General features: G+C 42.1%; 1 protein-coding gene across 4 annotated transcripts in view; it reads left to right on the forward strand.

The window, feature by feature from the left end:
- EPHA3 (EPH receptor A3) overlaps nucleotides 1–12,730 on the forward strand; it is a 177,079-nt gene that overhangs the window by 101,451 nt on the left and 62,898 nt on the right. Inside the window, exon 1 of one of the 4 annotated variants that reach the window (XM_040054901.1) lies at nucleotides 10,028–10,176. The exons of the other annotated variants lie outside the window; for them this stretch is intronic. Within the exon in view, the coding sequence (XP_039910835.1) occupies nucleotides 10,065–10,176 (112 nt within the window). The 5' untranslated portion in view covers nucleotides 10,028–10,064. Of the gene's footprint in view, nucleotides 1–10,027; nucleotides 10,177–12,730 lie in introns of those variants that run through there. 4 annotated transcript variants of the gene reach the window in all.

Below are 12,730 nucleotides of genomic sequence, written 5' to 3' on the forward strand. Positions count from 1 at the left end.
CTGAACTTGGCAGGGTTCAAGTGGCCCTTTTCTGCCTCACCTCTGGGACTCCATCCCCAAAGAGCCAATGCTAAATTTAGCGAAAATGAAGGCTGAACAATCACATGGATTCTGAGCTGCTCATGCAGGCCAGCTCTTCTCCTGCCTAAGTTGGAACTGTTTCAGGAGCACTTATGAAACTGAGTTATTTTAGTGAGCTGGAGCTCACGGAATATTTGGCTGTGAAAATAACACAGTAATTTTTTCCTCTATATTGAGAGGGACATTACTTAGGTATTGCACACAGTTTCTACTTTTTACTTGGACAGCGGTATCTTAGTGCAAATGAATGTTGAGGTAGTAGACTTATTTGAAAATAAAATAAATTAGATGACAGAATGCTAACTAAAAATTTTTAGACTCTCCTCCTGTTGTTGTTGTTTCATGATTATTTCTACTCTTTTCTTTATATCCTTAAATATTTCCTTCCCTCTGTTGATGGTTCTGTAGTTAGTACATCTTGGTATTTGTTTACAGGCTTAATTTTCAAATTGTTTTGGTAGTACAAAGCTTTTCTGGGGCAGAAATTACCTAATCAAAAGTAGCCCTTGAAAGGGCCATGGGTTTCTTATTTAGACATTTCTTCAGAGAAAGTTCTTTGTAAAAAACTGAAGAAATCAAAAGGTAGGGAAAAAAAAAAAGGGGAGAGCTGTATCGTTTCCCACGTGTTTCAGATGCAAGGGGAAAATGGGTTTGGTTTATTTGGTGATTGCTGCCATTACAACTTCCTTAAAATGGTTGAATATTAGCTATACACAAGGAATCCACCATTGATAAGCATTCCTAACTTCTGAGATTTGTTTTCCTTCCTCTGCTACTTTGGAGGTTTTGGGATGCAGTTGCAGGAGCTTGGGATCGTGTTGCCTTAACCTTGTGAGGTGATCCCTTTGTAAACCAGGAGTTTTAAAAGAAAGGAGGTTTTTTAAATAGAAAGAAGGTTTTTTTAATAGAACACTTCCCTTTATTACTTGATGAGGTCTAACTCCTGTTCTGATTTTGTTGTGACACAGATGTAAAAGATGCAGAAATTACTGTAGTAAGAATGAGGTAAAAATGCCTATATCTTTCAGGAGACCTTGGAGAGTGCATGGCGCAGGGGGCAGGAAGAGATTTGCAGTATTAAATGCCAATCTAGGATTTTTTAATGTGATATAAAAACCTGAAGTTTCCAAGAGGGTGGAAGGAAGTGCTGACAGCAGTTTCAGTTCTTTAAGAAGTCATGTCTGTAAAACCAACTTTCTTTTCAGAGCTGGCAGTACTGCAGGTACACAAAGGCTGGTAGATATAAACCATCCTAAAAGCCACAAGTCTGGAATTTCTGCCCCTGGCTGCTAAGAAGCTTAATGTGAAAGGTGAATTTATATAATTATTTGCCCCCTGCAGATTCAGAGTGAGAGAATTGTAGGCTGCACAGGAAATGCTGCAGGTGTCCCTCTGTACCTCTGGGAATTACTCTTCCCTCGTGCCCATAATCATCCCCTGAGTTCTGCACTTTGGAAGTGGACACCTGTGAAGCTGGGTGTGAGTCTCTCACTGAATCCAACACAGTTGCACCACTTTTTGAATAACTTCTGAGGGAGCTCCCATTGCCGCAGATGAAGCACAAGGAGGGTGCCACCAAGCAGGCAGGGCAGTAACACCTCCCGCTTGCAGGGTAACAGGGAGGAATGATCTGATCCAAGCCACATTTACAAGCATTGCCTCTCTCTTTTCTAAACTGGGGCTGTTGGCAGCTGTTAAATCAATTGTAAGCATTGCAGCTCTTAAGTTACATTATTCATCAAGAATAACAAGCCTGCTCGCTGCTTGCCTCTTTCAAATGCTTGCTGTGCACGTTTAACCCAGTCTTCACTGCAGCCAAGAGAAGTGGAAAAAGAGCAAAATGTTCTTTAAGGGGGAATACTAATGCAGAAGGGAAGCTTTTCTTGTTAGGGAAGAGTTAGAAAGTGCAAATAAGTGTCCCAGTTCACAGCTGGACCTGAACACAGCAGCTCAGGAGTCCTGTCCCAGGCGGCACAGAGCAGCACAGAAAGTGGTGATGGTACTGGAGGCAGCTCCCTGTCCCCGCCCCTGCCCCTGCGCTGCCCAGACAGGGGTATTTAGGATTTATTTAGCAGTGCTGAAGGCAGCCCAGAGGAGGTTCAGTGCACAGTCGATTTATAAGGAGGGAGCAAGACGGAGCGAAGGGCTGCGTGTGCCATTTCCTTGGCGCCGGGTGGGGATGTGTGTGAGGGATTAATCAGCTGTTGTGGCGTGGTGCTGGGTCTGCAGTGCCAGGTCTATGACTGTGGGAAGCTGTCACAGCCTCACTTCATGATGTCAGGGCAGCAGAGCACAGCACTGATGACATTCCTGTTAATGGGAGATCATTTCAGATTACTTGGGCTCTAATTCTGCTAATGCATTTTGACAGTACCTTCAAAATACAGTTATACTTGCCTATCATAATGACTTGTTGTAGATTTCTAATCTGACACGCAGGACAGGCAGCAAGGAGAGGAGGAAGGAAAAAAAGAAGTATAAAAGCTTTAGTGACTCACATGGACATTATTCCTATTACACTTTAGCTGGATGCCTCTCTGAAGCACAGACAGAGCCTTTTATAGAAGAAAAACTGTACATGGGATGCTCACAGCTGACACACACCCTTACTCTGTGGGTTTGGTGGGGAAATGGGGACTCACGATCGTGGCTTTGCACAAAGACACAGCTTAGGGAGCTTCTTCTAGGGTTATCTTCTACTCCAGGGTTGTCCTTGTCCACCTGTGGTACACATTTCCACAAGGCACAAGGCTGGGAGCTCCAGCTGTGGCTGGAGGGCTTATATGGGATCTCGCCAATCTGCAAAGTTCTTGTGTTGGGTGTAGGGATTGATCCATCAGCCCTGGGCTCTCAGAAAGGCACCTGGTTAGTAGTGAATGTGAGATGTGTAACCACTTAGGCAAGGACAAACCTTTTTCCTAGTCTCCTCTCTGGGTTGGCTTTTAAAATGTAGTATTCAGTGGGGAAAAAAAAAAAAAAAAATCGTCTGGATGCTGTGTGTGCTGGGAGCCAGTTGTCCAAGTCAAAATTATATCATTAAGCAGGAAATTATTTCTCTTATACCTTTGGTTTTCAAAAACAGTTTTTCTTGACTTGATTGCTTAAAATTGTTTAGGCTTATAGGATATTTTGGACCAGTTTAATGTGTACAGCATTCTTTTTTCTGGATTCTTTCTTGTTCTTGAAACTTAGCCTACAAAGCAGAAAGCCTTTTTTATTGTATTTTGTTCAGAAAAAGTAAAATTGACCTGTGATCGGAGTTTTGTTAAGCAAAGGAACCAGATGGAATTTGACTTCCCCATTTCTAGGATAAAGCACGGAAGTTATTTCAGCTCAACTGCAGAAATAATTGGCTCATACTTTGTAGTAAACTCCAAGTGGGAGTAGGTGGGAATATTCCTAGTAGGGAAAAAACCCCACCCCATCCTGCATTGGTTGGTCCTGAGAGGTAAAGAACGTCAAATCTCGTGGTGGATTCCCTAAATGCTTCCATCTTTTGAGAGTTTTGGATGTCCTTTCAGACTTTTTGGGTTCTGCTTTTGACTGTTAAAGTAAGAAGTGAGAAAAGATTAATATAAAGGTAATGTTGTAGTTAAATCCAGGGTGTTTGCAATGTTGTTCCTTCACTCAGAAAATGGCATAATGCCTGTATAGTAAAACCTTTCATATAACACAATGCAGTCATGAAAGGCATTGTAATGCTGTTTTTTCAGTCTTTTCCCCATAAAGTCCAGTGGAATTGCAAACTGTTAATTGAACATGTGGCATTGGATATCAGCACACAATATTATTTATTAGAGAAAGCACAGAGCAGAACAATGCAAACTTAGTTTCCTGTCCCTTCTGATGAATTTTCTGCGTTGAGAAGTGAATGCTGTTGGAGAATATTGACTTCTTGTTTCTGTTAGTGATTGTAAGGAAGGATTTTATTCTCTAGCAAATACCCTGTAAAATGCAATACATCAGATTCTTTGTTTTCTACACAGCTGAGATTCTGCCCCCCTTGGATTCACATAGGTAACAGGTAAGTGAATAAAAATGCTGAACTGTGGGATTTTTTTTTAAAAAAATTACATTTAATTGGGTTTTTGTTCAGCAGATAATTGCTTACCCTGCAAACCCTGACATTTCTAATACACGCATACAAAATCCTTGTTAGGTAATTAAGAGATTTCTTTTTAAACAGGAAAAATACCAAGGAAGGAGAGGCAAAAGCTAAAGCACACAATGTAGACATGCACTTGAGTGTTCAGATAGTTTTGCAAAAGCCTTTCTTTTCAGGTGTGAGGAGATTGTCAGCTCACAGATGTCCCCAGGGGCTGGAACTGTTTCATTTTCAGGCTTTCTGCTGGATGAAAACACAGTCAGTGAAAAAGGCACACGAAGAGAAGAGGAGGTTCTGACAACGATGAAGCTGTAAAGTTTTGGGTCTTCTGTTTAAAGCCTTTCTTTAGCAATCACTGAAACCTCTCTGCACATGACAATATCTGTTTATATGTTTAATGGCTTTAGGTAAAATCATCCTCCTTTTGCCGCTACCAGGTCTTTTTCTATCTTTGTTCTTATGGAAGCATCCAGCAAATTTAACAATTCTGACAGCACAGGGATATTCGAAGGCTGCTGCTCATGGCTTAAGTCTACCTTAGCAAGGTGTGTGGAATTAAGGACTCTGTGTCAATACCATGACAATTTAAGCATTTTACTTCAGAAAATCTCTATCAGGTCCTACAGACTTGCTGTAGCAGGGAGAACATCTCCCAGGATACCTGAAATACATATATTTATGTGGTCTGGATACACTTTATGTTGTGAATCATATGACAAGAGGGGGAGAAACGGGGTTTTGCTTTAAAAGTGTGGCTAAAATACTTATATAGATGCAGCCATTAAGTGGCATTAACAGCATCACTAGCCAAGCAATGGCTGTTTCCTGTGCTGCAAATTACAGCCAATTTTTGATACCCTAAATTATATCCCAGATTTAATGACAGTGGCTTAAACCTTAAGGATTTTTTTTCCTACAGGTTTAAGTGCTTGCCATTGCAGCAGCATTTCTCTTCTTAAAAGCTTCCCTTTCCCAGCACCAGCTCTCAGTGAATTAAAGAAATAATAAGTCAGTGGTTGGCAGTGAAAGTAGCACTGAATAAGGCATAAGCACACAATTTTAGCTTCAATTTTAGCTTTTCAGCTCCTGTTCTCCTCTGTGCCTAAAAATGTGAACTTTGGTTTTGGTTTGCGGGTTTTTCTGGGTGGTTGGTTGGTTGTGTTTTGGAAGGGAGGACAGTAAAGTGTCTCCAGGGTTTGCTTCCTAAACTCTGTGTGCCTCTGGCCACGTCTCGCCTCCAGTAGCTGAATTCAAAAATACGCTAGAGTTGGGAAAAAGAACCAACTTTGAGGTATGAGAAAGTGAGAATTTGTGGAAGATGAATGTATAGACATGCTAGTCACTGGCCATTAACTGAGCCATTTTATTTTTATTTTATCAGCATCTGGTCTATTCAGTGTTGTGAAATTGCCATATTTGAGCTTAGCTGACAACTAAGCCACACTCCCTCTCCCCTCATGGGGTGTGGGAGGGAATCAAAAGAGCAGAGTAAGGAAACCTGTGAGTAGAGAGAAAGAGTTTAATAGGGAAAACAAAAGCCATGCGCAAGGAGAACAAAACAAGGGATTGATCCCCCACTCTCTATCAGCAGGCAGGTGTTCAGCCATGCCCAGGAAAGGTGGGATGGAATATCCCTTTGGCCAGGCTGTCCCAGATGAGTCCCCGCTCAAATCCTTGTGCACCCCCAGCCACCTCAGAAATGACCTTGACATTGCGTGACTGCTCCTCAGCAGGAGAAAATAAAAACTTTGTTGAATTATCAACACTGCTTTCAGCACAAATCCGAAGCACAGCCCCACAGCAGCTACTATGAGGAAAATTAATCCTACCCCAGCCAAAAGCAGCATTAGAAATAGATTTTTTTTTATGTCAGTGGGCTGCTTGTGACAGGTACCAAATTAACAGCACGAGAAACCTAAGTCCTCTCTTTTTTACCAACAACATTAATAAGTTCAGCAAGGGTGTAAGAAACACAAGCTTCCTCCACACTTTGCTCGAGCAATGTGCCTCAACCCTGACCTGAGAGCAAATCTCTGGGGGAGAAGGCGTTTGTTAAATTTCTTTTCCAATTAATTTGACAGCTCTGCTGAGACTCCTAACAAAAGTACTAATTCATGCAAATTGCAGTAGTGGACCTGTGTCATCAGGGAGCTGGGCTGAGCTCTCGGAAACATCACACAAGGCACCAGGCAGCATTTTGATTAGAAGGTGACACTGGATTTGGAGCCTATTCTGCATTAATTTTCTCAGAGGGACAGCACCACACTCTTCTATGTGCTAACAGAGGTGGAAAGTTGCAAAAGAATGTTCAGCCTCGGTAAATGCCTCATCATCTTCCCTCCGTTCCTGGGAGAAAATTTATACCTTTTATATGTCTGAATTAACTGTTCTGACTTGGGATCTGTGCATTGACACAGACAACTGGGAGAGAGGTTCCATGCATTGATCAAAACAAAAAACAAAGGCCCAAGTGTGTTGGAGAGCGAGATATAGTCTGTAGTCCAATATATAAATCAATTGGTTTCATCAGACATGTGATGGAAAAAATAAGAACATTTTCCACTGGATAAATGACAGTGTGGAAACAGAGATGGGTATGATCAAAGGATCAGAAGATATTCCTGTAAAAGCTGATTGAAAAGTTCGTGTTTGTTCATCACAGAGAAGATAAGCTCGTGATAGATCTTTGTAAGATGAGGAATGGCTTCGAGAGGACACATCAGGAGCAGCTGGTCTTCCTGTCATGTAATAAAAACCAAGGGTACATTGATTTGGTGAAAAAAAGGTAACAAATTCAAAGGCAAATTGAAGGAAGGATGAATTTTTGCACTTCACATCAGCTAAGCTCCTAGGCTGGAGCAGGATGCATTGAGACCGATAATTTGCAAAGAAACCCCCCAAATATTGGATAGTCTACATGAAGGACAGTACAGTGATGATTGACATAATTATCTTTGTTAAAAAAATAAACCAGCAGATATCTCTAACCCTGTATTTCCAGGTTTTTGAAATGCTATTTGGGTTGTAGGTGTGAGGCTGAAATAATTAAGGATGGCAAATGGTGATTCCCTCTTCCACTTTTATGTGATGTTACCATCAGGTGTGAGATGGGTACTGGGTGAGGATCTGCATGGAAATTAATTTCTTCTTCTTCATTTACAGTCCCTTTCCTGTTCTGAACCCGCTCATCTGGCCTGCTTTGGGCACAGGGAAATTACATAAACATCCCCAAGCTAGGACTGTTGTTTTTTTTACACTTTAACTTAATCTAGCCCACAGGGATTGCCAGGCACTATCTTGATTTTTCTGCTGGGCTGGAGGGGAAACACCTTATCACAAGCTGGTGGGACAGGATCTGCCAGGTCTGTTTTCCTTACTCTGGGGGGGATTGGTTGTTGTTTTGGTTTTTTTAGAGTTCTGACATAGAGGGGGGGATGCTGAGCAAAGACTAAACCTGAGCATTGCCACAGCTATCCCTTTGTGGAGCCCTCGGCTCAAATTAATTTTTATTTAAAATTTACTGTTTGAAGCCATCACAATACTGTGTCTGGTTTGCCTTTGAGGAGTTTGCAGTGTAAGTTCAGCTCAGGGAAGAAGCATTTCTTTACCTTTTATCCTTGCCAACTGATCATTTAAAATTCTTCATGTGTGTATTTGTACAACCTTCTCTTTTTTACTGTTTGAGTTGGTTCTGGTGGGTTTTTCCCTAGTATTTCTTTAATTTAGGTTTGACATTACGACGCTGTTTGAATTAGCAAGTTATTTTTCATCTGTCTGCAGATCAAGATTTTTTTTAAGAGAACAAAACATGAAATTGCTTTTTTTGACAAAATGATAGCTTAATATATCTCAGTGTGTCCAGGCTTTGAGTTAGGAAAACCTCTTTGTTTAGGGAAAGTAAAAGTTAGTGCTTATAAACATGGGGGTAATAAATTCCTGATTTAAATACCTGTTCAAGCCATCCACCTGAACTGACTCCAGAGGAGCCTCAATATCTCACACATTTTGGGAGGGGACACATCTGGGACATCTGACCCAGTTTGGCCAAGGGGATATTCCATCCCACCTTTCCTGGGCATGGCTGAACACCTGCCTGCTGATAGAGAGTGGGAAATCAATCCCTCATTTTGTTGTCCTTGTGCATGGCTTTTGTTTTCCCTATTAAACTGTCTTTCTCTCTACTCACGCGTTTTCTCACTTTGCTCCTTTGATTCCTTCCCCCGCCCCATGAGGGGAGAGGGAGTGTGGCTTAGTCATCAGCTAAGCTCAAATATGGCAATTTCACAACACTGAATAGACCAGATGCTGATAAAATATAAAATGGCTCAGTTAATGGCCAGAGACTGGCATGTCTATACATTCATTTTCCACAAATTCTCACTTTCTCATACCTCAAATTTGGTTCTTTCTCCCAGTTTTGAAATTCCTCTTCCCAATTCTAACACGTCTTTGAATTCAGCTGCACTTTAAACAACGCTGCTGGCAGCGATCCTGGCTGTAATGCACTGCACAAAAAGAGATACAGAAGCTCTGCGAGGCACAAGGTGCAGCTAGTACAGACCGTGGTTGAAAGGTGCAGTGTTGCTGTTGCTCCCTCAGGACAACGCTATCTCTTATGTACATATAATTAATGTGTCTGCCAGTAACAGTTATTAAACAAAGAACAGGAATTGTTTCTGCTCAATGGCTTGACCTGGGAGTAAAGCCAATTTAAGAAGCAGCTGATTAAAATATGTTAAGGTCACAGATCACTATAAAATATGAAGCGGGGAGGAAAAAACCCAGAAGTTTACTCATGAGGAAGATTAAATATTACTGGCTCTTTTTTTGTGGTAGCAGCGGCTTTCAGGTGTAAATAATGGAGATTTCTCATTCTGAAGAGTGTTTTCCTAGGGACACTTCAGTGTCACCTTGCACTGAATCCTTGCCCCATGCGTATCTCATGGATGATGTAAGAATACAAATGCTAAGAGCACTTTTAAGTTTTTATTTCTTCAACAGACAGAATGGAATCCTACGGGCAAGGAGAGAAAGTCAATATCCTTACCTCTTTCTGGGGATATTCTTACAGTAGTGGTAATGGTGTCCAATCACAACAAGAGCTTTTATCCCTCATTAGAGCCTTTCTTAATCTTATTTCCCTCTTCCCTCAGGTCCCAGCACCACAGCCCATCACAGAGAAAGCCTGCTCTGCATGTGCAGCAACAGCCTTTAGTTTTGAGAGCTGCTCACTCAAGTGGGGTGTTTTTATTCAGGTCTGATGACAAAAAAGTGTGCCTGAAGTTCAATGGCAATACAAATCAAAAATGCAGTCTAATATTTAGAAGCCTTTTTGGGCTGAGTTGGTGTTCAAGGAGTTACACAGAGGCTCAGGAGAGAGGCAGGATGATACAGACATATAGAATGCTGTAGAGTTTATGGCTTTTCAACTACTAATAAACAATGAGAGCTGATGAAGGTTGTTCCAGTGCTCTGAGGGATTTTGAAGGAAACCTGCATTATAAATTTTGCTGGTGAATGGGGTGCCATAGTGAAAAAAAGGGGGGGGAAAAGCAGTGTAATAAGCACTTTTAAAGGAACTGGAGAACAGTTCAAAGATGCAAGGCTGTGTATGGACATTGAGACAAGCCAGTCAGCAGCATTTTAAGGAAAGACTGGACATAGCATGGTCTCATTGTCGTGATGGTGGTAGGTGATAAGTTGGACTTGATGGACTCAGACTGGTCTTTTCCAGCCTAATGATTCTGTGATTCCCTTGCCAACACACCTGCCCAACCAAAGGTCATCCTGTGGCCTCAGGTGCAGCTTCAGGATCTCTGCTGCTGCTCAGGTGGCAGTGGGAATAGTTTGCAAAGCCTCTCTAACAGCAGCTGCCTCCATGGGGGATGCTTCCCTGTCCTTTCTGCAGGGTACAGGAGGTTTGTCCGAGTTGCTGGCATCTCTTCTCGTTAATGCATGCTCTGAGGACATCTTACCTGTGAGCTGTACAGGTTTGTGGTTGGATTCTCTTCTTTGCAAATGCTGTGCCTTAATGCCTCAGTGCCATTTCACCCCTGGGCTGTTTTAATGAGGAGCAGAGGAACAAAGAGAGGAAACAATCACTTGGTGCTTGCTGGTCAGCCAATGCCATGGATGTGTAATCCACTTCCAGCGTGTTGTGGTGCTCCAGCCTTGCCTGAAAAGCACAAAAAGCAGAGCTTCTGCGGGGATGGGGAATTCTGGGCAGTTTGCAGATGAAGTTTCTCTGACCTTGTGCAGGAGATGTGCCCTGTCAAGCCTGGAGTGCTGGGGCTGGGATATCACCAGCACAGGCTCCACTTGGTCCTCGGTATTTACAGCTGGGAATTGGTGGGATTGCTCTGTGTGCAGGGGGCTGCAGGACCTGCATGCTAAAGTGCTCCTATTTACTAACAGATTTATGTTTTAATTTAAAATTAATTCCAATTTAAATTAATAATTTAACCCTTAATTAGGAGCATGTTTTCATCCCAGGCAGATTAGTCAAGCTGAGGCAAAATTCACTTTGGTGTAGAAAAGACAATCGCATTCCTTTAATCATTAGCTACCACAGACTGTTACGTGCATTTGTTTTCCTCTCACTGAATTAACTTTCCCTGCTCTCTGTCTCTGAGGCAGACTCATCAGTTAGAGCTTAAGGAAGTTCATTTCCATACAGCAACAAGGACAGCCAGAGTCCTGAAATTCTTACCAACAGGTGACTCGATGAAGGCATCACACTCAAATGAGCGAAATCAGACCAAATACAGTTTTTAAATGCTTTGGAAGTTACCACAGGAGTCACCAGAGCCAAGAGGCTTGAGATCTTCCTCAAAAAGCAAAACCACCCAGCCTTGCTGAACAGTTTATATCACATATGTAGAAACTTCCAGAGTTTCCTTTACTTGCTTTCAGTGTGCTAACAGGTTTTTTTCTTCCTTGCTCATTGCATCTACTTCCTCCTGCATTGTTCCCCATTGTGAGGGAAAGAAAAATTCTCAGTTTTTGCAAGAAATTGTTGAGAAAAAGCAACTGCTGTTCACAGCTGGGTTCCATGCTAAAATTAGAGATTCCGTGAAGATTTCCTGTGCTAATTCCTGTGATTTTTTTCTCAATCTAACTGAAACCAAAGCCATAGTACTTGCCTCAAAAAGCCAAACCTTCTTCTCTCAGTACATGTAATCCAGTTTGTCTGACAGAGAAATTAATGCATTTTCAAGTAAAAACTTTGTCTTTTCTCTCTTATATACTCAGTATATCTCTCAGAATTAAAAAAAAAAAAAAAAATTAGGAAAGAAATAATTATAGTTAAGAATATTGACAATATTTTTCATTGGCACCTCCAGTTCTGAGTTTCAGTTTCAAGTGTAAATGCTTTTGTTTTTTCCCCTTTGGGCTGCAGTTGTGAGTAATTTTAAATTGGTCTGACAGACAAAGACAGAAAGTGCAAGACAGCCTGAGGGGAAGATAGGAGATTGGGATGCCCTTGCTAGGGCATATTGGGACAGCAGGAATCTGACTGGCTCACCCCCTCACTCTGACCATCACCACCTTCTCTTAAACGAGGTCTCTGGGTTTTTTCCCTGAGGGATGAGAGAGACATTGATTAATGAAGCAATTTCTCTTCTTCACCCCTCTGAATGTCTACATCTAATGCAAGCTTGCTTGCTTATATTAAATTCATTGCTTTATTAAAATACTGGTGGTGGAGTCTTTCTTTTTGGTCATTACATTAAACTAGCATATCTATTTATTAAAAAATATTACTGTGTAGAATCATAAATACATTATTGTCTCTTGTGTGACAGCCCATAAATGTAAAAGTGTCCCTTCAGGCTGGTTAAGCAAAACTACTGGAGTTTAATATCTGGTAGCAAGTTTCCATGAGAGGTTTTGACAGAAGTTCTCTGTGTGAATTAGGCAGATGAAGCGTGATGTTTTTTCCTCATTGTGGTTTGCTTAGTTACTATTGCTGGCAAGAACAGGATTGGCATCCTTTCTTTTCTGCCTGGCTTCTTGTCTCAGGGCTGGGAACAGAGGCAGTAAAATCACTGGAGGTTCCTCTGTCAGCCACAGGAGCCTGCCCGAGGTACCTCATGGGGCAGCACATGGGAGGGAATGGCATTTGAGTCGTAAAAGGCTGCAAAAATAACAGCTAAACAAAAAATAATTTAAAAAACCCTCCAGAAAAACCAACAACACCACCTAACCCCGTTGTTTCCTGCTGCACTTCCTCCTAGTGGAGGGCCGAGAGGAGGACTCAGGTTTCCTTTCTTTCCTCAGGCTGAATGGGAATCCCCAGCCCCGCTTGGCAGGGTCTGAGGAGAGGGGAACACCAGAAATTCCAGCTGCACGGGCTGTGCCAGCTCTGGCAGGTCCATGATGGTCACATTATTATTGCTGGTCATTTTTAGCAATTCTGCCGTAGCAGATTGTCTGATGGGCGCATGACTCGGAGGCTCAGACTCTGGATTGTTCCCTCAGGGCTTGCAGGAGAGAACTTGGAGCAGGAGCTGTCTTTCCCAGCTGCTTTGCTGTAGCCTGGAA

Source organism: Hirundo rustica, chromosome 2, assembly GCF_015227805.2.
Source record: "Hirundo rustica isolate bHirRus1 chromosome 2, bHirRus1.pri.v3, whole genome shotgun sequence".
NCBI classification, from domain to species: domain Eukaryota; kingdom Metazoa; phylum Chordata; class Aves; order Passeriformes; family Hirundinidae; genus Hirundo; species Hirundo rustica.